Source organism: Cloeon dipterum, chromosome 2, assembly GCF_949628265.1.
Source record: "Cloeon dipterum chromosome 2, ieCloDipt1.1, whole genome shotgun sequence".
NCBI classification, from domain to species: domain Eukaryota; kingdom Metazoa; phylum Arthropoda; class Insecta; order Ephemeroptera; family Baetidae; genus Cloeon; species Cloeon dipterum.
In genome coordinates, this window is record NC_088787.1 from 21,349,749 (window position 1) to 21,373,440 (window position 23,692).

Sequence of the window (23,692 nt, forward strand, 5' to 3'; positions counted from 1 at the left end):
AAACATTAGATTGGGGTGGCACTCGCCTCTGTGACGCTGCGCAGTATAAATCGTGTTGGCTGCTGACAAGCGCCGGCTGTATTTCGTGAAAGGTGACAGCAGCGGCGGCCAATAAGACACGGTCGTCGTCCCCGTCCGCACCCTTTGCCTTCGCAAATAATCGCGAATATGATCCAGCGTCAACAACGGCTTTCCGCACTTTTTATTTGCATACGGAAGCGTCCGTTATGATAATGAAATATTCCTGCTCTCTGACTTTTCCAGCCCGCTCGTGTTTTTGTGGAATTCTCGACCCTCTTTCCGCACTGTAAATAAATAAACCGGCTGCTAACCGAGTTAGTGTGGCCCGGAGAGTGTTTAAGATTCAAAATGCCGAGCAGCGCGCGTGGAACTAACTAACTTTGCGTCAGTGTGTAAGGTGTATCAACTCTTGCAGCCAAAATAATCCCCCGTGTTGGTGTAGCAAGTCGTGCGTGTGAAATAATACAATTCATTTAGGTTGACATATGAAGCTACGTGGACTGAAAGATAAACACGCAGCCACGCGCGCGTGCAAGCCAGGCAGCCGGCAAATTTGATTTTCGCCCCGAGAAGAAGCTGCGCGAGGATTTGAATATTATTAAACAAAGCAATTTCGGCCGCGAGAGCAGGAATTTTAATCGGCTATGCTGGAAATTTCTAATCTAAATCTGCAGCCCACGGACTGCCTAAGCCACAGCAGCCATCTTCAAGATTTACTTGAATTGTTTTGTCAGGGAGTCCCACGTTGTTGAGATAACATTTACATTTTATATGGAATAAAAATGGCAGGCGGGTTTAAATTAAATCGGAGCTGAGCAAGCAACGGCCGATAATTTTTCTGAATAGGCTACACTTGTATTGTTTAGATATAAACATTTATTTCTTAAATAAATCCTGTTTTTTCGAGTTTATGAATAAATTTGGTTTAATTTTGTACTTATTTTTTTCCTCTCCAAATTCCGTACCTTGCTCATTTTACATTAGCGCCGTCAGTCTTTTATCTCGATTGAGGCAGAAACCGTGAAACTGTTTTCGCCCGACTTATTTCAAACCGTTTCATAGAATTCGGGAGTGCCAATTAGCAGCGTCAAAGCAGTTGAGTTTTTCGGCCGTCGAAAAGTGAGCCAGTCGACGCTTTTTGCTCATCCCTGGCATTAAATCATACATAAATGAAATAGGCAATTACACGGACTGAATAAAAGGCGCGAATTAACGCGAAAAATGCACAAAAAAGAGCAAGAAAGAGAAACATCAAAAGCTGCAGAGCGAAGCGTAACGTCGTATTTAATTTAGTGCACTCGAAAAGAGAGAACTTTGAAAATTTTCACTTCAAAGCGGCCGAAAAACGATGCCGGCGAGGCTGCAAAAACCGACGCCCTCGGCACACGCGGGAGAGAAAGAGCTCAGGGGGCGAGCGAGCTGGCGCAAAATCACCCCCTATTATTTTTCCTGCCAATTAGCCGACGGTAGCGAAGCTTCCCTCGGCGTGGTGCGGACGCAGCGTGCGTAATGCGCCAAAATTGCTAGAAAGCATGCACGCAGCACATTATCTAGCGCGGGGGTGGGGCCGCGGGCAGGGGTAGATCGGCCGCCGCAATCACGGTCGTCGACGTGTATAGAAATTCCGCCGTTTGTGTACCAATTACGCACGACCGTTCGGCACAATCAAACCAGCTCTCTTTTTTCATGCAAATGATGGATGCAATGTGCTGCTCGAGAGAGAAATTGCCGCCGCTGCGCCCCCGTAATTCAATTCGTGCGCCGACCGCATCGCTCGTCCGTTCGGTCGCGCACATGACCAGATTTATGGATTTGCATTCCGCCCGAAAAGAGCTGCACGTGAATTATATTTTATTGGCAGAACTGGCTGAAATCACCGATCCAAGCTGCTTTTAAAATTAATTGTCTTTCGGCTGCTGGGTGCACCCCTCCAAAGCTCGAGCACTCAAGCCCTGACCAGACGCTCTATTTTTACATTGAAGAAAAAGCAATTTAACTTGTCATTTACATAAAAATATTTGTAAGGATTTCTATCTCAGCTTTAAATCATCAAAAGAGCATGAACGAAAGAGTCCGAAATTATTTTTTAATTGCATTTCGATCAATTAATTATTCTGAAAAATGAAAACTGGAAAAAATATAAAGATTTTTTCCTTGGAATATCTATTTAGAGTGAGAATTACACTACAAAAGATTAAAAACTGTCTAAAACCTCTAAAACAAACAATTTCGCTCCAAAAAAATCGCCTAAATCCAGATCAAAATTAATTTGTTGTTATTTTTTGTTTTTAATCAGCTCTGTAGTTAAAGTGTCCAGAAGAAAGATTATCATTTCCTACTATTAGCTGTCGTAGAAATGGGTCCTCCAGTTTATTTTCATTCGGCGAGGAAATTCCGAAAAACGATCAATTTAGGAAAGTGCTGCCTGATCTGCAGATTATCCCGAGCGGAATTGCGATCGGTGCAGAAATCTATTTGTTTGGACGAGGCCCCCGGCTGCGAATCACGGCTCATTTGGTGCAGGTATTTCCCTCTAATGACCGGCCATCTCGGCGGACTTATAAAAGTTTCATGAAGGGTGCCTCCACGCGCGGCGATCGTCTCCATCCGTATATTGGAGATAAGCCGGCGCGTCAATTATGGAAATGGTTAATTCCGCTGCATTATTCAGCAGGCGTCGAGACCTCGGTCAGGCGCTTCCAATTAGACGCACACCTAGTGTGCATCTCGCTGCTGCTTTACTTTCGGCCGCTGCATAAAATCCAGCTCACTCCCCGTCCGTCGCATTTGCAATATTTGCTCTTTGAAAATGCAATCTGCACTCACACATCTCTGAGCTGGATTTTAATATACATTCATGCACACGCTATGCAGTTGATTAAATGTGGTTCGCTTTGTCGAGGGCAGAGACTGCACTTAGAGCCTTTCTTTGTTCGAGTGGAGTCAAGTGGCAAGAACAAAAGCCAAATCCTGGTTTCATCGTGCAACTGAAATTCAACGGCGACGCGACAGAATTGCTTTGAATTAATTGCAAACTTCAGAAACAGAGCAGAAGTTAAATTTCCCGAAACAAAAAAACATTTTTAAACTAATCAGAAAACCTAATTATGATAAGTGGCACCTCTAGTGCCTAGATGAAAAGATTTTTCACTGTCACAACAACATCTTTTGTTCAGCGACCGATATCACAAGATTTTAAACCTTTTTTAGGCTTGGAGTACAAAAAAGTCAAGTTAAGCTTAAAAATGTCGATGAGATGTTATTCCACAATTCAACCTGTTTAATAACTGATTTCAAGAAGGTAAAATCGGAGTAAAAAATGGGTATATCAATATAAACAATCAACATTATTTAATTTATTTTGCCAACTGCCAGCAGTGATATCGCCGATTATTTCTTTTCATTTAAAGTGATTAATAATCGATTTCCACGATTCAGCCTAGGATAAATGACAGCTTGCCAATTTCATATCGGGAGCCACGTTCATTGGATGTTCTGTGAACAGCGACTTCTGGAGGATGGCGTAACACGCGGGAATTTCGATACAGGGACATGATTCTTCGGAAAAATTAAGAAGGCGTGGCAAGTGTCGCTAAGCAAAGGAAAATCATAAAATTTAAACAATTTACTGAGACATGCAGCTGAAATCCCGATTAAATGATAGATTTCCTGGTGTGTCAATCATAATTTGTGCTCATTTGGTGGCTCAAACGTCATAATTGCCAAAGAAAAAATAAATGGTTGGTTTTGCACATCCCTAGCTTTTTGAAATTTAAAACATTTTGCTTATCACGGGGCTGCGTAAATTTTGAAACAAAAAACAGTGTTGATGCGCAACTCTTATTAATTCTCGCCCGGCCCAGCGAGAGATTTATTCGCCGGCGTCGAAACTTTCCGCTTCCTGAACACTCCGCCCCATTCATAAACATTACGCAGCAGCAGAAGCAGAGGCAAACTTCTCCTTGGTGGTGGCAATTTGCAATCGATCCCGAACGCACCACCTAAAGTCTTGTGTGTCTCCGCACCAATATGGAAATGTATTGAAAAATCAATTTTTGCAATATCGGGGCGTGCGAATTCCGTCGTCGTTGTCGTCGTACGGTCGCTGCGGCACAGTTTCCGTATGCATTATGAAAATATCGCGCGCGCAGGGGATAAATATTGTAAGCGGTTTTTTCGCATCAGATATTCCCAAACGCGCATAAATTCGACGCCGCGCGGCAGCGGTTTAATTGAATTGTCAAGTCTCGGTCGGTCGGCCGGGCAAAAATATAATTTAAATAATAAATCGCTGCCGCCGTGCACTGCACTGCGATTACTTTTTAATAACTTTTCTTCTGAACATAGACTGCGGCGTGTTCATTAATTCAGATGATATACGCGTCGCTCGCACGCTACAAATTGAGCAATATATCTCGCAATTGTCGCTGCTTTTTACCGCGATGCACACGCGGGCGGAGGATTATTATTATGCAACGCTTATCAAAGGACTTTTCATCTCGCATAAACAATGCACGCGCGCGCTGAGATAATTTTATTACTCGCACGGTAATGAAGCCGGCTGCTGAAATGCGAAAGACGCGAACTACTGCGGGCCGTAATCGTCTCCTCGGCATCTAACCCTGTTCGCAATGAAAGTGCAACGACTAAATTTGCTTCGCATCGCCTGCGGGAGCCGTGCAACGACGGTGCATCCTTTGATGTTGATAACGTTGCGCCGGCTGAATTTATGGACGACGTTGATGGAATTTATTGGAGCTCGCTGCGAGTGGAATTTAATTGCACGCTTCATACGGCTAAAAACAGGCTCTCTCGACCCGCTGAAAACGCGCAAAAATTTGTATCGGATTTTTTGCGAGCCCTGGAAATTAAATTTCCACTGCTGGAGAGAAGAAATAAAAAACAATGCTAAAATTTAAAAAAAAAACTGTTAACATGCTTACCCCTGATCCGACGGTTCTGTGGGTTTTCCAGCCAAGACTGTTGGTGGAGTTCTTTGTGTCGTACAACATCACTGAAACAGAGAAAAGACGATAATTAGAGACAGTTTCCGATTTGCGGTCGCAGTTACACGTTGAACCTACAAGAAAAATTTATCTCCCGCTGCGTCCTGTAATTAGCACGCGTCTTGAATTTCAATTACCCGTCCCGGAGTTAATTAAATGTTAATTGCTCGGGCGTTTAAAAGAGGATTCATCATATTTAACGCATTCAAATGCAAATCAGGCGCAGATCACGGCTAGATAGTTTGTTCCTACGGACGCTCGTAAATCCCGCGCCGCGAGTTATGACAAATTTCCAGATTTATGCCGTAGAAGCAGGCTATAAATTTTTTTAATGGCTGGATTTGCAAGTCAATCGGCATCATACCTCTTTTATATTTCGCAGGAAAATAAACACGAATTTGCAACTATAATTCGCGAGGGAAAAAAGGGCAAGCAGGAAATTGACTTTTGCTTATTCGGCAGAAATTTTGCGAGTTGCTGTGTAAACAAGACCTAAAATAGGCCAGCGGCGTGTGAATTTTAATTTCGCGCACGACAGCCCGGCTATCTTGTCATCAACGTCGCCCACCGCAGAGAGGAATTAATATTTTAGCCTGACTTGTACGTACGCACACGGGGAGAAGCCATTTTCAGTGCGAATTTTTCGGCCCGCCGGCTGCTTTGTATGTATCAAATGCGCGTATAGAGTAACCCTTTTCCTAGGGAAGCGACAGCGATGGGGCCCGGCGATAAAATAAAAAAGCAAGGCGCACGGATTTTGTTTCAACCCGGCCAAAAGGGGTTTGCTACTTTTTTATATTTTTATATAATCGTTTTCGCACTGAGAAATATAAAATTCGGCCGTAAAAGGAATCAACAGCTGATTGTTTTATTGGCCGGCTAATCGGAGTCAACTCCAACTAAGTTCTCCGCAATAAAGAAAAGACGATTTTTCTATTTGGGAAAAGGTCCTTGCGAGTGAGACGGCGGGTTCTTTATGTCATGCGACCCAGAACAATCTCTGTAAGATGATCTTGCCTCGGCTATTTTATACATATTGACTCTCTCCTTCGGGCTCAAGCAAAGTCCTATTCACTCGGACCTCAAGTGTACACACACAAAAAGCTAATTCCATTTCTCCTGCACTTGAGCTAAAATAATAATTCTTTGAAAATTGAGAAATAAAATTTATCCAGAGTGCCGTTTTTATTTCCGAGAAAATCCACTTTGGAGAGAGGATCGATACTGGCAAACAATAAAAATTCATTTGATTGTTGACTACGACTAGCAGTTGATCAAATTGTTAGTTTTAATAATAAACTCTACAGTGTGGAGGAATCAAATTAGGACCAAAAGAAAGTTAAAATAAAAAAATTGCCAATTTATCGACAAATTAAACTGGTTGTTGATTATTTTTGCTTGATTTTGATTTCTCTCGTCACGATCAACCTAATAGTGTGCGAACTATAAGGTAAATTTTCCTCCCTCCTGGCGAATCAAATCAATATTTTCAGTTAGGAGAAAGTGCTCGCCGTTTGATTAGCATGCAAACTTTGTTGCCGATTTTCTCAGAAAAAAATATTTTTTCACCATTTTTACGTACATTATACTCCAACAATAAATTCAAGGGACCACTTGCTAGAGCCAACTATGTAAAACATTTTTAATTTTTGTCCCGTACAGATCTAGATCTATACTCAAAGATTCACAGCAACTTGTCACGTGCAATCTCTGCAGTTTTTCCGCGCGATTTGGGTCGAATGCGGCTGGAAACACCTGTCCCCGCGGCGTGAGTGTGCACTGAATGTGAAATGAAGCAGCATTAATATTGTGAAGTTTATGCCATTGCACGTCAATCATCGCGGCGCAAACTTTCCTCCCGGCTAGGAATAAGAAAGAAACATGAGCAGCGCGCATCGCATCTTTTTTCCGCGCTGATGAAGAAACTGGAGCTGCTGCTGCAGCTGAATGGAATAATACTCGAGTCGAGCGACAGCAGCAAAGTAAACAAACTGAATAAATATAAAATGCACAGTGTGCAGTGACACATTTTCCGACGGACGACAAGAGAATGTGATTATCTGTTTTAAAATACAGCTTTTCTCAGGTGGAAAAACAACGCTGTTCACGCTGAAAATCGACCCGAATTTTTCGCTCCACTGGAAATGGTCGCAACATAAAAGTTACCGCCGACAGTAGAGTAATTTTTAATTAAAAAAGCTGACGCTCACCCCTTTTACTGCAACATTTTCAATTACACATTTAATTGGCATTTTTGTGGATTGCGTTTGATATACAAAAATGTCAATGTGACAAGCGAGAGCAGCAGGGCTTTTGACGTGGACGCGATTCACGCCCTCGGGTCGCACCGCGGGGGCTCGAGTGGGTAGTTTTTTTAACGTTAATTTGATGAGAATAAAAAGCACGCAGCTGAGCTCAAAAAGGAAAGAAATTATACACTGTGAGAAAAGGGGAGCCGACAGTGAATGCAAATATTCTTTTGTGCAATACGATATCGGGCCAATTTATGAATTGTCACAGTTTCACACGACAAGGCACGAGCCGCACACATCTGTTTGGCTGCAGGGTTTTTGACCCCCATTGACACTAGAGCGGACTGGAAAGGTTTTTTTGTGATGAAGAGAGCAAAAAACGCATTAGGAAATTCGCCAGGCGATTAAAAGTAGCAAAGTGCGCGGACAAAACGGGCGATTTGCTCGGAAAGAATTAAGAGTGAGTGAAAGAGAGACACGCGTTTTGTGCTTGGTAATGCTGCGCTGCTCGGCCGGTCACTCTATTTATTCAACAGCGGTGGCGGACCGTTATCCTGTCGTGATGCCCAAGATTAAGCACGCTGCTGCTGCTGCCTTCACGCGAGGATAATTTTATTTATTTATTTATTTAAATTCGCGCAGGCTTGTCAACGTGCGGTGGAAATAATTCATTCGTTCTTGATGCTGGGCGGAGAGCTAAAGTATTTGCATAAGGTGGAGAGAAGAGAAATTGTTTGGCCCAAACAGAGGAGTGACGTTTTATTCTGATGAGAAACGTAATCCATCGGCACGGAGAAATTCTTTTATCCACCCCCTGTGCTTTTTCCACCGATTATAATGATATGTATTCACACTCTCGCGTTGACAAAGGCGACGCCGCGCTCTTGAAAATCAATCTGCGAGTATTGAGAGGTGCGCGCGAAAATGATTGAACTCTCTTTCATGTCTTTCACCTCTCACGCACTCACTCCTTCCTCGCAGATATGTATGCACCCTTTCGCCGACACAATGGCCCCACGCACGAGGCAGCAGATGACTTTTCGCGCAAATTAGCCGAGAGAGGAAAAGCAGGGAGCGAGCGACGACAAGTGCGTGCGGCACAAAAATTGGAGCTGAGCCACAGTCACCGACGCATTTTGATCCTTTGAGCCGACAATTGACCGCTGAAACAAAAAGGGTGCTGCGATTTTTCGACAGCAGCCACGCATTCTCAACACTGTTGCAAAAAAGAGGGGCGTTTTTTTACCAGTAGGTTCAAAAAAATCTTCAATAGGAAACTAAATAAGAGGGCGCAGGCTAGAAGTATTTTCAAATTCAATCCAAAGCCAACTCAACAGGATCAAAAGAGTATTTTTAAATTTAAATTTTGCAAGACTCGGCTTCACCAACCGTTTTTGTTTGAAAAATACGCGAAATTGAAAAAATATTGGATCGACTTTTAAAAAATTGCGATTTGAAGTAAATCTGTAAAATTACACGTCATTCATTTTTATTTTTATTTATTTTTAACAAATGATTTATTTCTTCTCGAGGACGGTTTTACAAGATATTGATTGTGGCTTAAAAGTGTAAAAATCTATTTTTGTCTCTAGAAGGAAATCAGTCGTTCAGAAAAAACAGTCAATTACCTCTAATTCTAATTATAAAATTCCAACTTCGGGATTTCAATATTTCCTAACAAACTGTATCTCTGCTTCCAAAGAGGAGTTCTAGCGAGTGCGCACCGAGCGAAAAGCCATCCCCGTGGAGTGAATTTTCATCAGGCGTGATGCACAATGAAGCAGCAGCAACTGTAATGAAATTAAAGGGAGTCGAGCGAAAAGGCAGGCGTCGTCTGCAGTCGAAAGCCAGCGTTGTGTGCTTAAAAGGTTTAAAATTTATTATTTAATAATTCTGGAGCTGGCGCGCGCGCAGCAGCCAACTTCATTTACAGATGTTACAATTCCCAAACCACGAACACAGCAGCCGCCACCGCTAAAAGTGAATTTTCGGCTTGCTGTCATCTCGCTCTCGCATTGTTCATTATACATATTTGACAACGTGCTCCATTCAAGACGTGTATGTGTGTGCGTGTAAATTCTGATTTGGTAATATGATAATTCGCGCGTGCACACGCAGCAGTGGTGGCAGCCATCATGCGGCAAGAAGATAACAATAACTTATTGCTGCACAATCTGTCACCAGAATTTGCTGGGACTCGTCCGACCTAATTTCGCTGCCAAGCCGCTCTGAATTATGGCTCCGCCGCGGCGGTAATTATTCAAAAGTTTGCGATTTTTCCCAACTCCTTTTCTTCCTTTCCTCTCTCGGAATTTATTCTGCCGACTTGCTCGGTGCCAAGAAAGTTGGAAATATTCCTGCTGATGTTCGTATTTTCGCCGCGCCGACGGATCGGCCAGGAAATAATATAAAAGTTTAATTTACAAATTCCGCAAACAGAAAGGGCGCGGCGGCGGCAAATATCTTTCCTTCTCCTCCACCGCTTGATTTATTTCCGCACCGTCGAGCAATTTATTTCTTGACACTTTTTCTTATCCTGCAAATATTTCGCGACGACATATTTCTGCGCGCGCGAGCGGTAGTAATTTTATTGCTCGCTCTCTCTTCATGAGCTGCCACGGGAAATGCGAATTTCCTTTCCCGCTGCCTGCACTCATGGTGCTGAGTAAGTGGATCTCAAGCATGGGGAATGAAATAAAACAACAGATTCGCAGTTATTTCGCGTCGCAAGCAATAATATGAAACTCGATCGGGGTTACTGAGCAATCGAATTAGCAACCGCAGAAAAATTGGAACATATCGGACCAAAATTATTGCCAAATGAAAAAATATTATTAAAAAAACGACTGATTGTATTCTTGCTCGTTGTAAATATTTTAAGTTTAATTTCAAAATTGGATAACATTAATTTCAATGAACCTGAAATTAAATTTCCAGTTAATCCTCATGATTGGCCAGCAGTTTGCAACCGACAGTTATGTTTTTTTTGCAATCAATTTACACTGAGCCACCCATCATCAAATTCTTATTTGTTGCTCTCTGTAAAATTAGTTTGTATATCTTTTTTTAAATCTAAATTTAAATAAAAGTGTCAAGGAGAATCCTGACTCCCCTTTTTCTTGATGAGTTGAAAAAGCGAGATTTTCCAGGTCCAAATTTCAAACAGGCCGCCCAGCTTTGAGCTTTAGGGCCGAGACAGCACATGATAATGATAAGCCGAGGATTGCGGTGTGAGAAATCAAAGTGGCGCGGCTTAGCACCTGACCCTTCTCACTCTGGACTGCGATAAGGTGACGTCACTTCCCTCGCCGTGCACCGAGCACAATCACGATTGTACACATTTCTTTCTTCTTCTTCTTCTCGCGTTGGTTGGTGCAGTCGGCGCCGGCGATAAAATCTTCTGCCTGCTCCATTCGAAATAAATGTGCGCGCGGTTCTCACTCGGCGGATTTGTATAAATCCTTCACGCCTGGCAGAAAAAGCTGCTGCACACAGTCGTGACAAGTCGGGGGAAAAGAAATCTTTTATTAATGCTCAGCACAGTTTGTTCTTGAACTAATTGATTATGACCATAGGCGCACCGTAGAACGGACTCGTAATTAATTGCAGATCGCTGATTACTCGTGAAAGTGCACGTCGCACGCTGCCGCAACTGCATTTTAAATATTCATTTCCCAACCGCAAAGTTTGAATTATCAATGTTGTTGTGCAAGGGACATTATTGGGGCAAAACATGGTTTGTTAACTAAAAATTAGATTGCTGGAAGCTGTCCATTATTTTGGAAAATGAGCGGCTGGTTCGTCGTGAAACTGTTTCACTGAAAATTGGGAAAAAGCCACCGTTTTTTCATGTTTTCGCTTAAATTTCTGAGATAATCAGCTGCGCAGTTTGCATGCTATATCAAGCAACGTGTATGATATACTTATTGAAAATCATGATTTGTTTCACCAGAATGGAAATTTACGTCCTAATTCGCACACCGGATAAGATCGCGACGAGAGGAGTCAAAATTAAGTGAAAAATCTATAAAAATATTTACTTTTTTGATACATTTGACTGTTACTAGGTCCTGACTTCAATGATCTTGTTTAATAGAGTCTACCTTTCCAAATTGATCGTGATTGATATAATTCGATCAAAAAATCCTAGATCGAGCATATAACCCAATGATCACAAAGCAGGCCTGCCACATCCATTTTAACTGACGTCACAAGAAAGTAGTAATTCATTTTCTAGTATTCAGTTGCCTAATTTCCAGGTATATTTCTCATTGCTGATCATTTTTCAACCAGCTCAGGGAGGCACGCAGAGGCTTTCCTGCGGAAATTCCGCGAGCTAGAGGCGACTTTTCATCGCGGCGCAGCTATTTTCGTGGCAGTAAACACGGAGCAAGAAAGAGGCGAGGATTTGTATCGCGATTCATATCGTATCGCAGCACAAAAAGAGCCCACTTCGTTTCCCATTACTCGCTACATACACATCATAAAAATGAATTCAGACAGCGCGCGCGGCGGCATTATTCTGATATTATTGTTGGCACACTCCTCCTCCACTCATCTCGGGGCCGCTTTTTATTTCGCGCGCGCTGAGATAGAGACCGAAGAAAGAAAGCTACCGTGTGCTGCTGAGAGTCAGACACAGGCAGTAAAGATGCGCTGGCCGGGTTATCACTCGGCTCAGATCTGTATCATCTTCAGGTGTATATTTTGAGCCAGGAGTCGTCTTCTTGTAATATAAATGTCGCCTTAGTCAACATTAACTGATACCATCAGCTCATCAAAACTGCTTCTTGCTGCTGCTTTTCTCCTGCGCGCTGACGTCTGATGTGTGTTCCATCATCTGTCCCGACAAAAGTCGCCTTAAATGGGAGCTCCTTGCCTCACAATTTGTCTCCCGCGCGCGCTTTGCTTATTATTCGGGCCCTAGCACCACGCGCGTCTTCGCGTGCAACGAGGAAATCATTTTCAACAAGTGAATTAGAGTGAAGTGAGGATTTTTAGCACTTCTTAGAAGAGTAGGTCTGAGAAAATGAGGTGATTTAAGACATTCCTTTCCTAAAACCATCACGAGCAAAAACAGAGCAGATGTGCACTTTTTAAAAGACGTATTAGGACGAAGCTATTTATAAGTTCGACTCTACAAAATTGTAATCATTAAACTGGCAAGTTTAATCATCATCATTATAAGAGATGTGAAAAAAGAATCGAATTGTGCTGAATACACTCGATTACTTTCATCGCTGTCGTAACAATAATTATCTGTTGAAAAATCGATTTCTATAAACGTTGAAAATTTAATATATTTTGCCAAATTATTGAACAATATTATTCAATTTTCGAAATATACCTAAAAACTTATATTTTTTGTTCATTTGACGGTGCCACAGAAAAAATAATCTAAAAGCTGTTTTGCACATTCCTATTACTGGAATACGTTCTGCAGTATAAATCCGATTTATGTTTTGATTTGACAAATGTTCCGTGTCTCTTAAATCGATTGAAAATCAGTCTACAAACGTCCGGAGGGCAATAAAAATAATAATTTAAACCTTCCTCGCCGCATTGATCCGGAGAACTGGGCCAGCTCGTAAATAATCTTTTGCAATTGTCTGTGCGACACGGTCGCGGGTGCCATTGAATGCGGAATCAGCACCGCTTTATTACCATCCATGCGAATTTCATTAATAAATTTGCAGCGCCATTTTCCACTGGTGGCAGGGTTTATTTTCACTAGTGCTGCTGCTGCTGATGATGATGACATAATAAATCAAATTTGAAGGGCTCACTTGTTAGGAGGATATAACATTTGCCAGCCTTCGCGGCGCGGCTGATGTGAAATCAATGTACTCGTGATGAAATAATATTTACCCAGACGGGTTCAAGTGCACGAACTCGACCGGCCCGGCAGACGCAAGGAGCAATCATTTATGTTATAGTATTCGCTGTGCTGCGCTCTGCTCCCACAGCGGACCAAAAATCGGCGGCCGCTGACTTTCGGCACGCACGACCGACTCCGTTTATCCGGAATTTTTAATGAAGCTGCTCTCGCTTTATTTGTTATGGACGCACGTCGAGATACAGTTTGTGGCCGGCCGTAAAGCAGCTTTGTCGTTTTAGTGTTTTACAATAATCCAGCTCTTGGTGCGTGTGTTCCCCTGGCTTGACGTTTAGCAGATCGACAAGCAGATATCCTAAAGGGCTTGATTATTTTATGGCTATATTGCACCGCGCGCCTCGAAAATTTATACCTGCACGAGTTTGTTTATTGCCCGTCGAGTTGTGACCTCTGGTCAATCTCCACTGCAAGGAGTGCTCAATGAACTGACAACGAGGAAAACGCTGGATTCGCAGCGAAATCGGAATGCGGCCCACCCGAGGGGCTTGGGCAGAATTGCACACATTGTTTGTTGAATGAAATAACGTTCTTTTCCAGTTGTACAAAGAATGGAATTCGATTTCCCTTCAACAAATATTGAAGATTAATTTTCTGCGTGTTGTTTCAAAATCGAACCAGTACTGCTGATGTCGAGGAATTGAAGTATAGGAATCGAAAATCAGCGATAATAACGGTTAACTGACTGAGTGATCAGAAAAGCTCAGCTATAATTCCAGCTTTTTGCCAAGCTAGCAGAAAAGATATTTTCTATGCACTTCCTGATTGCATTCGTTGGTTCATTTTAACGAAGGCAGCAGTTCTAGCGAAACACGATCCTTCCTCTGCTCTGAGCAAAGGGGCTATAATTTTCCGTGGCTGCGCGCGATCGCTAGTTTTCCCGAGCTAAACGAGTGCAGCAGCAGCAGCAGATGGATATAAAATATAATGCGCTGCGAGTCGTTTACAGTTGTAATATACTCGCTCGCCTTATCTGCGGAGTAAAGAAAGAAAATAGTCGCGCACAGGCCGTAAATAAGTCCTCATTACGAGCGCCATTTGCGGCCGAGTGTAAAATAATAATAAAATACGCGCGCGTACACAAACGAGATGCGGCCGTGTTTGCGGATAAAACTAAGAATGAAGTGTCTGCGTGTAATTATTATTACACGGTATCGCCGGCCTGCTGGGCGTTGTTCGCCGTACGTGCTACGATTTGTTTATCCTCGGCCCCGGCCATGATGAATGTGCACCGAGCTCTGATGCTCCAGAATTCAGTCTGCTGCTTTGTTGTTTTCGCTAATAGGAATCCACTCGGAGGCAATTCTGCGTGCGTTCGTGGACGTGGAAGGAAATAAAGCACTGCGGGCTGAATTAGCTTTGCGTGACAGACAACAAAGTCAAACACTGAAGCTAGGACTCTCTCGTTGGCAAGGAATTTGCTCTTCTGCACCATTACTACACACAGCTCTAATTGCGGAGCGAAACAATAATTTCTTATGGAAAAAGGCGCAAAATTAAATGCCTCGAAAAGTTTGTGATTTTTCCAAAATTTTCCAAAATGCTCTGAAAAAACATGTGCAGAAATCTAACAGCTTGGAGTTGAGCTTTAATTTTCTTCAAAAATAATTGTTATAAATCAAGCTTTATATTGGCTATTTAAAAATTTGTGGATTGCCTAATTAGCTGGTAAATGCGAATCAAGTTATAAAAGGTATGCGAATTTACAAACTATCAAGATATTAATAACTTTTTGATAGGGATGAGCTCCGGGATTTATTTATGAAAGTTCATAATTATGGTAGTGCTGACGAATGGAAAATATGAAATGTGGAAGACAAAAAATCCAGTGAATTGCCATTTTGCGTGGACAATTACTGTCGTGAGTAATTGCACACATCTCTCCGTGTAGCATCGTGTTGCGCGCATTATAAATGAGCAGAGCCGTCCGAAAACATTAATAAATTACAGATAAAGAAGACCTTAAGTTGTAACTGAAGTTGCACGCAGCAGGGGTGCAAATGTTTTAAGGTGTGTGTGAGCGTTTGGGGCCGCGGCCTGTATTATTTTTTCTCCTCCGCGCTGGCTTGTTCCGTCAGACACATGCAGACGGAACACAACATTCCTGTGATGTTCTCAGATCTGGACACCTAATGTAACAGAGCCGGATAGCAGAACAAAGATACATGTGCTCGCCGACGACTCTCGGGTTTCCTTTTGTGTGCGTTTCCCGAACGAAACACGCGCTTTAATTCGAGAAATGTCAACTTGGGATTGAATTTCCCGCTTTCGAATTAAAATGTTTCGGATTCCTCGTGTGTTTCTTCTGCGGACGCATGGTATTAAAAAGTTTGAGAAAGGTAGAAAGCGGGATGCATTCCGTGCGGGCAAAATTCCACACTGCACCGAGTTATTTCGATGGCAGCGAGCTAGAGAGAGAGAGGCAACTTGCGCTTAATAATAACTTAATCCGATTAAACGAGATTTAATACACGCCAGCTTGAATAAATTTGCGTGCACGCTGATAAAATTGCATTGTCCAGAGCAGCCGGATTATAAAACTCGCGCGAAAATGTCGCACTTTCTTTCTTTCTTTCTATCAAACTTTTCTCTTTTTCCGTTCCTCCGGCGGCTCGTCAAATTTGCATATTAAAGCCGTCTGTCAAAGAAATTCCCCGCCGGTGCCGAACCGACATTTCCCTCTCGCGCTTTATTTACATTTTAAGTTACACCGCGTCAAACTAATGACATCACATTTTCAAGCACGTCGCCGGCGAATGAATTTATACACACACACACACATACACACGCGCGGGCGAGCGCAGACAGTGATGCATATTTATAAAATATATACGGGGTTGGCGGTGGTAACAAAAGTCATCAGCTTTCCCCGCTCTCCGCTTTAACCAACAAATTTCGAGTCGAAATCGGATTAGATTCCGCGCCAGAAAACAAATTCCAAAACTCAACGGCGGCGGCCATCTTTACAAATCGGTGCGTGCACAAACAACTTTTCGCAGAAATAATCCCGTGTTCGCATGCGTGGCGAAATTTGCGGTCCAAATCCAATAAATAGGAGAACAAAGGGCGCGCACAAAGAGGGCTCTCCGTATTTAAATATCAATTTGCGTGGCGAATTTTACCCTTGGAGAGCAAGTCGAATCCTCATGCAGCGTGACTCATACTTTTGGGAAATTAAAATCAACAAATTTCCATCGTCCCTCCAAAAATCCAATTTGCGCTCGTCGGGCTGGCCCGAGGCGATCAAAAATGCGCTGCATCCCCGCCTGCTCGCGCCACCGGGGGACGCCGCTGAAATTTCGTTATCCACCCCTTTGTGCAGCCAGTGGGGCGAAGGCGCAGAAATGTCGCCATCTAAGCTAGCAAGCCGTACCTGCTGCATCCTACAATTATTTACTCTCGGCACTGCAAGCCCCATAATATGCAGGCGTGTGCAAGATCCGCCCTTTGTCGTCAATGAAGTCAGAGGAGAGAAAGGAATTTATTCAGAGTGGGAAGCCGTGTCGGTGCGTATTCTGCGCGAATCCAACGCATCATTAGGCTAACCTCACAATGCACACAGGATTTTTTCTCTGCGGCATCAAAGGTGAAGGTGTGGTGGTTCTCAGTGCGCAACTATTTTATTTATTTCTTCATTTTTTTCCAGAAAACCGGTCATTGCCACATAAGGAGATGCATTGATTTTGTAATCAATTTATTCTTGTGAATAAAGAGAAAATCTGAAGGTTGGTTGATGTGTGAGGATCATTAGTCTTTTTCTCGCATAAAATATTTCTGCAGTTTTTTACTCGTCACCTGTTTATTATCATTTTTACCCTGAGCATTATTAAAAAATTAAAATTTTTTTACATAAACCAATTTTCCCATCTTTTTATAAATCTTTTGCCTAAAAATAAGTTTGACGAGATGCTTTGACCTCAGAAATACGAGGAAATAAAATATGAATGTCTAAAATAACAGCCGAAATCGTATTTAAATTTGAATTTTTTGAATAATGATTATTTGAACAATTAAATAATTCATTAGCTTAGTAATCAAATGATGAAATTTGATTTAATTTTGTTTTGAAACTGGACTTGGTCTCAAACTACATATTGGATTGCAAGTTTTTTGAGGCTGTAGCTTTTATTTCTTCCCTAAATATATTTCCATTTCGTTTTTAATGCTTGTATATTTCTCGCCTATTAATTCACTCTTGTAGAATCATTAGGCAAACCCTTGACATCTATCATTACTGCTTCCATAAGCAGCATTATCCAAGTTTTGAATCTTACACCTTTGCATGGTGAGTGTTCACGTACAAAGCGATTATCCATCCATCGAGTGCTTTTCAGCGTCAAAATTTCCTCGCTCGCCTCTATATCTCACTAATTAATTTTCCATATCGTGGTGTTGTGTCGCGTTCGAATTGAATGGCAAACTGGCAGACCGTGCAAATCCCACGGCGGTGGTGACGGTGAAATTGTGAGACACTTGATTTCAAATTTCGCTCCGCTCGTGTCACTAATTAAAAGGAGAAAAACGGGGCAAAGCCAGACGATTGTATCGATTATGACCAATTATGCTCGTGTAGAGAGAGAGAGAGAGAGAGAGAGAGAGAGAGAGAGAGAGAGAGAGAGAGAGAGAGAGAGAGAGAGAGAGAGAGAGAGAGAGAGAGCAAAAGTCGAAGCATGGCCTTTGTGCGGCGCGGAATGAGTGAGTATTATCTCTGTGCGGTGCAACTAGAATAACGACGTAACGCCAGCCAGGCAGTGAGGCAGCGACCATTTTGCCCGTCGCTCAAACTCGGCGTAACCCTTCTGCCCGCTTTGCCGAGAGCTGGGGCACGGAGCAGAAGCCTTTGATATGCCCCGCGCCCGCCGACAGCCAGCCAGCCGCCATGGGACCGTATTACATATGCAAAATATTGTACAAAGGAAGCAATTCTGCATCGTTAAAGTACGTGCCGAAGAGATAGAGAGACAGACACAGCACCCGGCGACACACACACTAAATCCATTTGGCCGCCGCCGCACCGCTGCTGCTGCGTTTGGCCGGGCCGTGAGAATGAAACGAGTCATCATCATCGACTTCCTAAATTACACGAGCTCTTTCCCTGCGCTCGCTGCACAAATGATGTCCATTAAGTCCGAGAGTATGAAGTTGTTTCCACGGCTGCCCGAGTAGCTGCTGCTGCTGCTGCGCTCGCGGAGATTGCATTTCCGCTTAATGATGATGAGTAGCTAGTGTGCTCGTCATTATTCTACATCATAATTCGTGCCGCAGAAACAAAAGATAATTAAGGCTGAAACTTCAGTTTAATGAAATCCACATTAAGCCGCGTAATTTGTTCCGGGGCAATGATCAAAAAATTATTGAAACCAACCTTTTTACAATTGTTTTAACGAGAAGTACGGAGATCTTTGTTACACTAAATCAGCTAATGATCAAAGGAAACGTTTGAGTTGGCGGTGGATTTATTCTATTCGTTTTGTCTGACCTGATCTTCAGTGAAATAAGATAAAATTTTAAGTAGAAAGACAGTACTCAACATTTGAAACGCATGCAAACTTTGTAACAATTTTAAAAAAAATGATCAAACAAATAAAAACAGGGCTGTCTCAATCATTTTTGGCTCTAACTGAATTCTTCAGGATTATTTCATGCATTGCCAACAAGGATTCTCTCCTGTACATTTACAGTTCTGACTTGAATTCTTCTCATCGAGATGCGTGCATCGAGAAGCAAATACCTCTCTTTAAAAAATAGAAATAAATCTTGATTAAAGAGCCCGCAATCTATTGAGCCGATTTCCCACCATTCTAGGGGAAAATGCAATCCAACACACACAATAATTGAAATGCTGAAACACTGACAGTTTAAAATCTGTATCAAAAAATAAATTAAAAACATTTCCCCTTTGCAACCGATTCAAATTACAACGGGTTGCGGTGTAATTTCGCCTGTATATGCGACTGTTCTGTTTATTTTTTTACATTATTCATCTTCCATCTGCCGCCGCGTGTTCATATGTCTCGAAATCGCGGCCCTCGAGTAATTATCGCGTTGTGTTGTGCGCGCGCGATTTTCATCCGCCGTCTGATGCGAACGAGCAGCCAGACTGGCTGGCTGGCTGCCTCGCCGCCGTCAAACAAAGAGGCCTGCCTGCCGCCGCACAAGGGTCTTTTATTATTGCTATTATTGTTATTGCCATTCACGGGTCAAACTTGTGTGTGCAGCACGCGGGATGTGCACATTTCCACTCGGGCAGGGCGCGCGGCGAGTTGAAATAATGAGGAACGCGCGCGATTTATTTTGCAATCACTCTCGTGCAGAATTATTTTGCATTCTAATGCGCGGCCGACACGGGAATGCCATTGCTTTGTGCAGTTAACTTTTCGGTCCAGGATACAACGACTTGAATGGCGCCGTAAATAAAAGCGGGCCAGCGGTAAATCGCCGGCCGCTTGAGTCGCGCGCAAAACGGGCTGCGGATAAAAGACAAAATGAATAAATTTCGCGTTTGCCTGCATTTTTATTCAAATGCGCGGGTCCGAGTGGCACACAAAATACAAAATCGGTCCATAATTAATGAGGGCACTGGATTTTAACACAATCGCATTGTACGTTTTTGGATAGAAAAAAGACGTCAATTTTGACTCGAGAAATAATGTAAGCTAATGAGAAAAATTTGCAATTTAAAATTAGAATGCAAATCACAATGGTCTTTCTGGGTTCGGATTGCGCAATTATGGCTGCTGTCAGGGTTTGGGATTGATTCACGAGTTTAATTAACTAACGCCGTCTTTTAAATTACATTCATAAATAAGGAACTCTGGGTCGACTTTAATTTAATTTTGACAATTATAAGAAACAGTGGAAATGTCACGTTTCCCGACAGTTTCTAAGTTTAAATTCATGAAATTCAGCTCTAGATATCTTATAATTAGATTCTACAATATGGCATTCGTCTTGAGTATTGAAAAAAAATTAAATATTTCGATCAGCATAATTATTCTACTAGGGGTCGCCAGCTTTTATGTCCTTAAGCCTCTATGAACAATATATCAGTTATAAATTATTAATAATCATAAAATAATTTTCCCTCTTTAGATATTTTTGAAACTAGAGACTGATTCTGTTCCGTTGCAACATGCTTTTAAATGAACCTCCATTGCCGTCAAACTCACGACGTGGAGGTGTAATTCCAATCGAATGCAGCACTCGACACTCGCCCGCTGCCGATATCCGAGCGCCTGCAGATTATGCAATCGGCGGCGGGTGCACGCACGTTGCACAAGCAGGTTGCATACGAGTCTCTTTCCTCTCTCTTTCTCACACGCGACGGCGGTTCTCACATGGCTAATGAAAATTTTATAAAACTTTTTACCCGAGCTGGTAAGATTTATCGCGTCTATTAAGCTCGGCGGGCGCATAAATCTCGCCTCCGGGCGACGTCGGCGGTAGTGAATTAATGTGTTTTAAGTAAGTGCAAACAAAATTTATTCGCGACACAAAGGACGCGACTGCTCGCATTGTGTTAATCCACCCCTCACCCCCGTTGCACAAGAAAAGTCTGTCTCTCTTTCTCTCTCTCTCAAGGGCCAATTGCAGCCGGCGAATTTGGCGAAATTTTTCAATTCTGCATGTGCTCACGCTGCGTTCCGCAGGAGCATTGTTTGTAATAGAGCTAATACTCGACACGCGGAGCGCGGGGAAAAGAAGCAGCGGTGCTGAAATAGCCCCATTAGCGTGCACACGAGTGCCCTTCAAAAACAAAAGAGGAAACAGTAGGTTCGGCGGCAGCAGCGGCGGCGGCGGGCAGCCTGCCTGCATAATACTGCGCTCTATTCAATCCCGCACGCTGCGAGCTGAATTGAAAAAGCGGCGCGCGGAAAATTTGCACGCGGCTGCTGCCTTTTCTTCCCTGAACAAACACACACGCGGCCCGGGAGGTTTTGATTTTGTGTATACGCGTGTTTTTGCTCGCGAAAATTCGGTTTTTGGACCCCGGCCGTTGCCAGGAGGAAATAAATAAAAGGCTTCACATAGATATTCGTGTGCTTCAATGCCCTTCAAACTAGCTGTTCTTCCTTCTGTATTCCCTCTCCATTTTCAAGCGACGCAGAACAGATTGACGTTTTTAAAATAAATTTATTAGAACTGTGAAAACAATATTTTAAGCTTCCGAAAATCACAAGAGCATGAAATCTTGCAATTTCGAGCTTCAAAATTACTCCTCAGATCGACGAAAACGATCCAATGATGGTCTAAGACTGTGTAAATTAGCAACAAACCATCTTAGAAAGTCCGTTTTCAGGGTTTATTATTACCAAAGAAAATATACCACACAAAATTCACCAAAAGATTTTGCAATAAATAATTTCCTAGAATACCAATCGTTTCCAAAATTTCTTGACTGTCAACCTATTTGTAAACAACAAAATTTTTCTTACCTCCCCATCGCGAGTCAAATCAATTTACCAGCAAATTGAATTTAATTTGCAAGTTATCATAGTCAACACTTGAAAAGAATTTTATTTGATCAAGTGAACGAAGCCAGAAACAATTGAGGACTGGTAAGATGAAAAAAATAGTCACATTGGGTGATACGGAATCTCCACGAGTGCGTCTGTCTGTGAAAAATAAAAAATCGCACTTGCCCGAAAATCCACAGTGACATTTAAAAGGAGGGGATTATTTGCTCGCTGTTTTATGGCCACAATTTGTCTCACTCACACTCGCCGGCCGATAGCCGGGACTTCGAACACGCCCCTGCTGCCTATGCATTTTTTTCCCGAGACACAAAAGTGGATGCGCCTTTTCGTTTGTTTTATTTACTCTGCCTAGCATAGCATCGATCGATGGGTACGACCAAGTGAGCAAGTGCTTCAAATTTAATATCAAAATGTGCCGCGGGCGAGGAGGAAAATCAAACTCTGGTGTGTTTAATTGGAATGAGCCAACGGAGCAGGGATTTTCATTTTTCTCTCTGTGCACACAAAAAACGTATATCAAAAGGATACACACATTGCTCTCACTCGTCTCGCTGCCTTTCAATCAATTTTGTAATGTAATCACGGCGTAATAAATCACGAGCACACCTTCAGAGGCGACGCAATGATACAACTCGGTGGCCGTAATTGCCGCGGTGCAAGTGTGCAATTAATAATAATTATCCGCTCGTCGTCGGTAATCGAGGCGCAAGAGATGCAGTGAACGAGACTTGGATTGAGATGGAGTGCATATTAATGCATTAATTGGCCTGCGAGATCACAATCGTGGCCGCTGCCGAAACTATAAAATTGTAAAATGTTTCCGTAATGCAATAAAATCTCTCGGCACCGATAAATATAATAATTGCATGTTGTAACGCACACTGTGTATAATTTCTTTATTACATCGAGCGTGTATGTTGTGCGAGTTGGAAGGAGCTCCGCATCGAATATTGCTTCGATGATAATGCCGCGCGCCATTACAATTTATTAAAATGAATCGTCAGCGGCGGAGAGTTAATTGCTGCACCACATAGAATAACGATGCTCTCTCTCCGCGAATAATTATTGCGTCAGCCCCTTTGTTTTCCGAGCAAAAACTCGCTTCGATCAATACACATATGCGGTCCATTGTTTGCACCGTCGAATGCTGCGTGAATTATGAAAATTGGTTTCAGGCCGCGCGTCATTTTAAATTCAAAGCATCAGTCTGCGTGCGTTTAAAACAAATGCTTTTTGTTTACGCGCAAACGCCAGGTTTGTATTTTATTTTTAACGCGTGCAAACTGCAAAACAGCGCCTCGGGGTGAAATAAAGAATCGCACCCCGCGGAAAAGGACGACACACACTCGATTTTCTTTTCTTGCTCGCACCGTACCTAGCTCAATACATCAGCCGCGCCGAGGCGTGCTGGCGGCCATTTTCGAGCAAATGTGCATGTAAACGGCCGCGTTAAATGCCACTTTGCGCAATTCGGCGCATCCGCCAGCTGCTGGCGCAGAGTTTAATTAAAAAATAAATAAAGCAATGGCGAGAGCACTTCTGCAAATCGGCAAACAATGTTGGCGCCGTTTGTTTTCTTGAAATTGCCGTCTGAATGTCTAATTGCTCGACCGAAACATGCAAACGAATTGCATTCCTTGTAAGACTGTGACTATCGAATAAACAAATTTAATGCCGTTTTCAAGCAGAAGAATTTCCGGAAATTAAAAGGTGCGCAATCCAGTTTCACTTTCATCAGTTCTTGAGAGCGGCGCATCTCTCAATCAGTCAGCGAGAGTGAAAACGCGTCTTTTCACCTCACTGTGGAAAATTCTGTCGCGCTGACGCGTCTCCTGGTTGAAAGAGATTTCTTAGACACAATCCTGGTGCGTCGAATGAAATGCACTCGCGTTGCATGCATACATACGTATGTATAGGAGCTCATTTTCCTTCTGAGTACGCTCGACAGCGGCGGAGGCTGCGTTCGCTTTCATTCGTACAAACACACTCTTGGCTGAAGCACCTCGGGTAAAAAATTATGCTGAGCATGCTGCTGCGTTTGGG

General features: G+C 42.8%; 1 protein-coding gene across 7 annotated transcripts in view; it reads right to left on the minus strand.

Annotated features, from left to right (window-relative positions):
• The window catches only part of Eph (Eph receptor tyrosine kinase), a 104,361-nt gene that overhangs the window by 22,913 nt on the left and 57,756 nt on the right, over positions 1-23,692 (minus strand). For all 7 annotated transcript variants that reach the window (XR_010574375.1, XM_065479654.1, XM_065479653.1 and 4 more), the window contains exon 3: positions 4,965-5,035. Coding sequence is in view for 6 of the 7 variants with exons in the window: in XM_065479654.1 (XP_065335726.1) it covers positions 4,965-5,035 (71 nt within the window). In the remaining variant the exon portion in view is untranslated. The remainder of the gene's footprint in view (positions 1-4,964; positions 5,036-23,692) is intronic.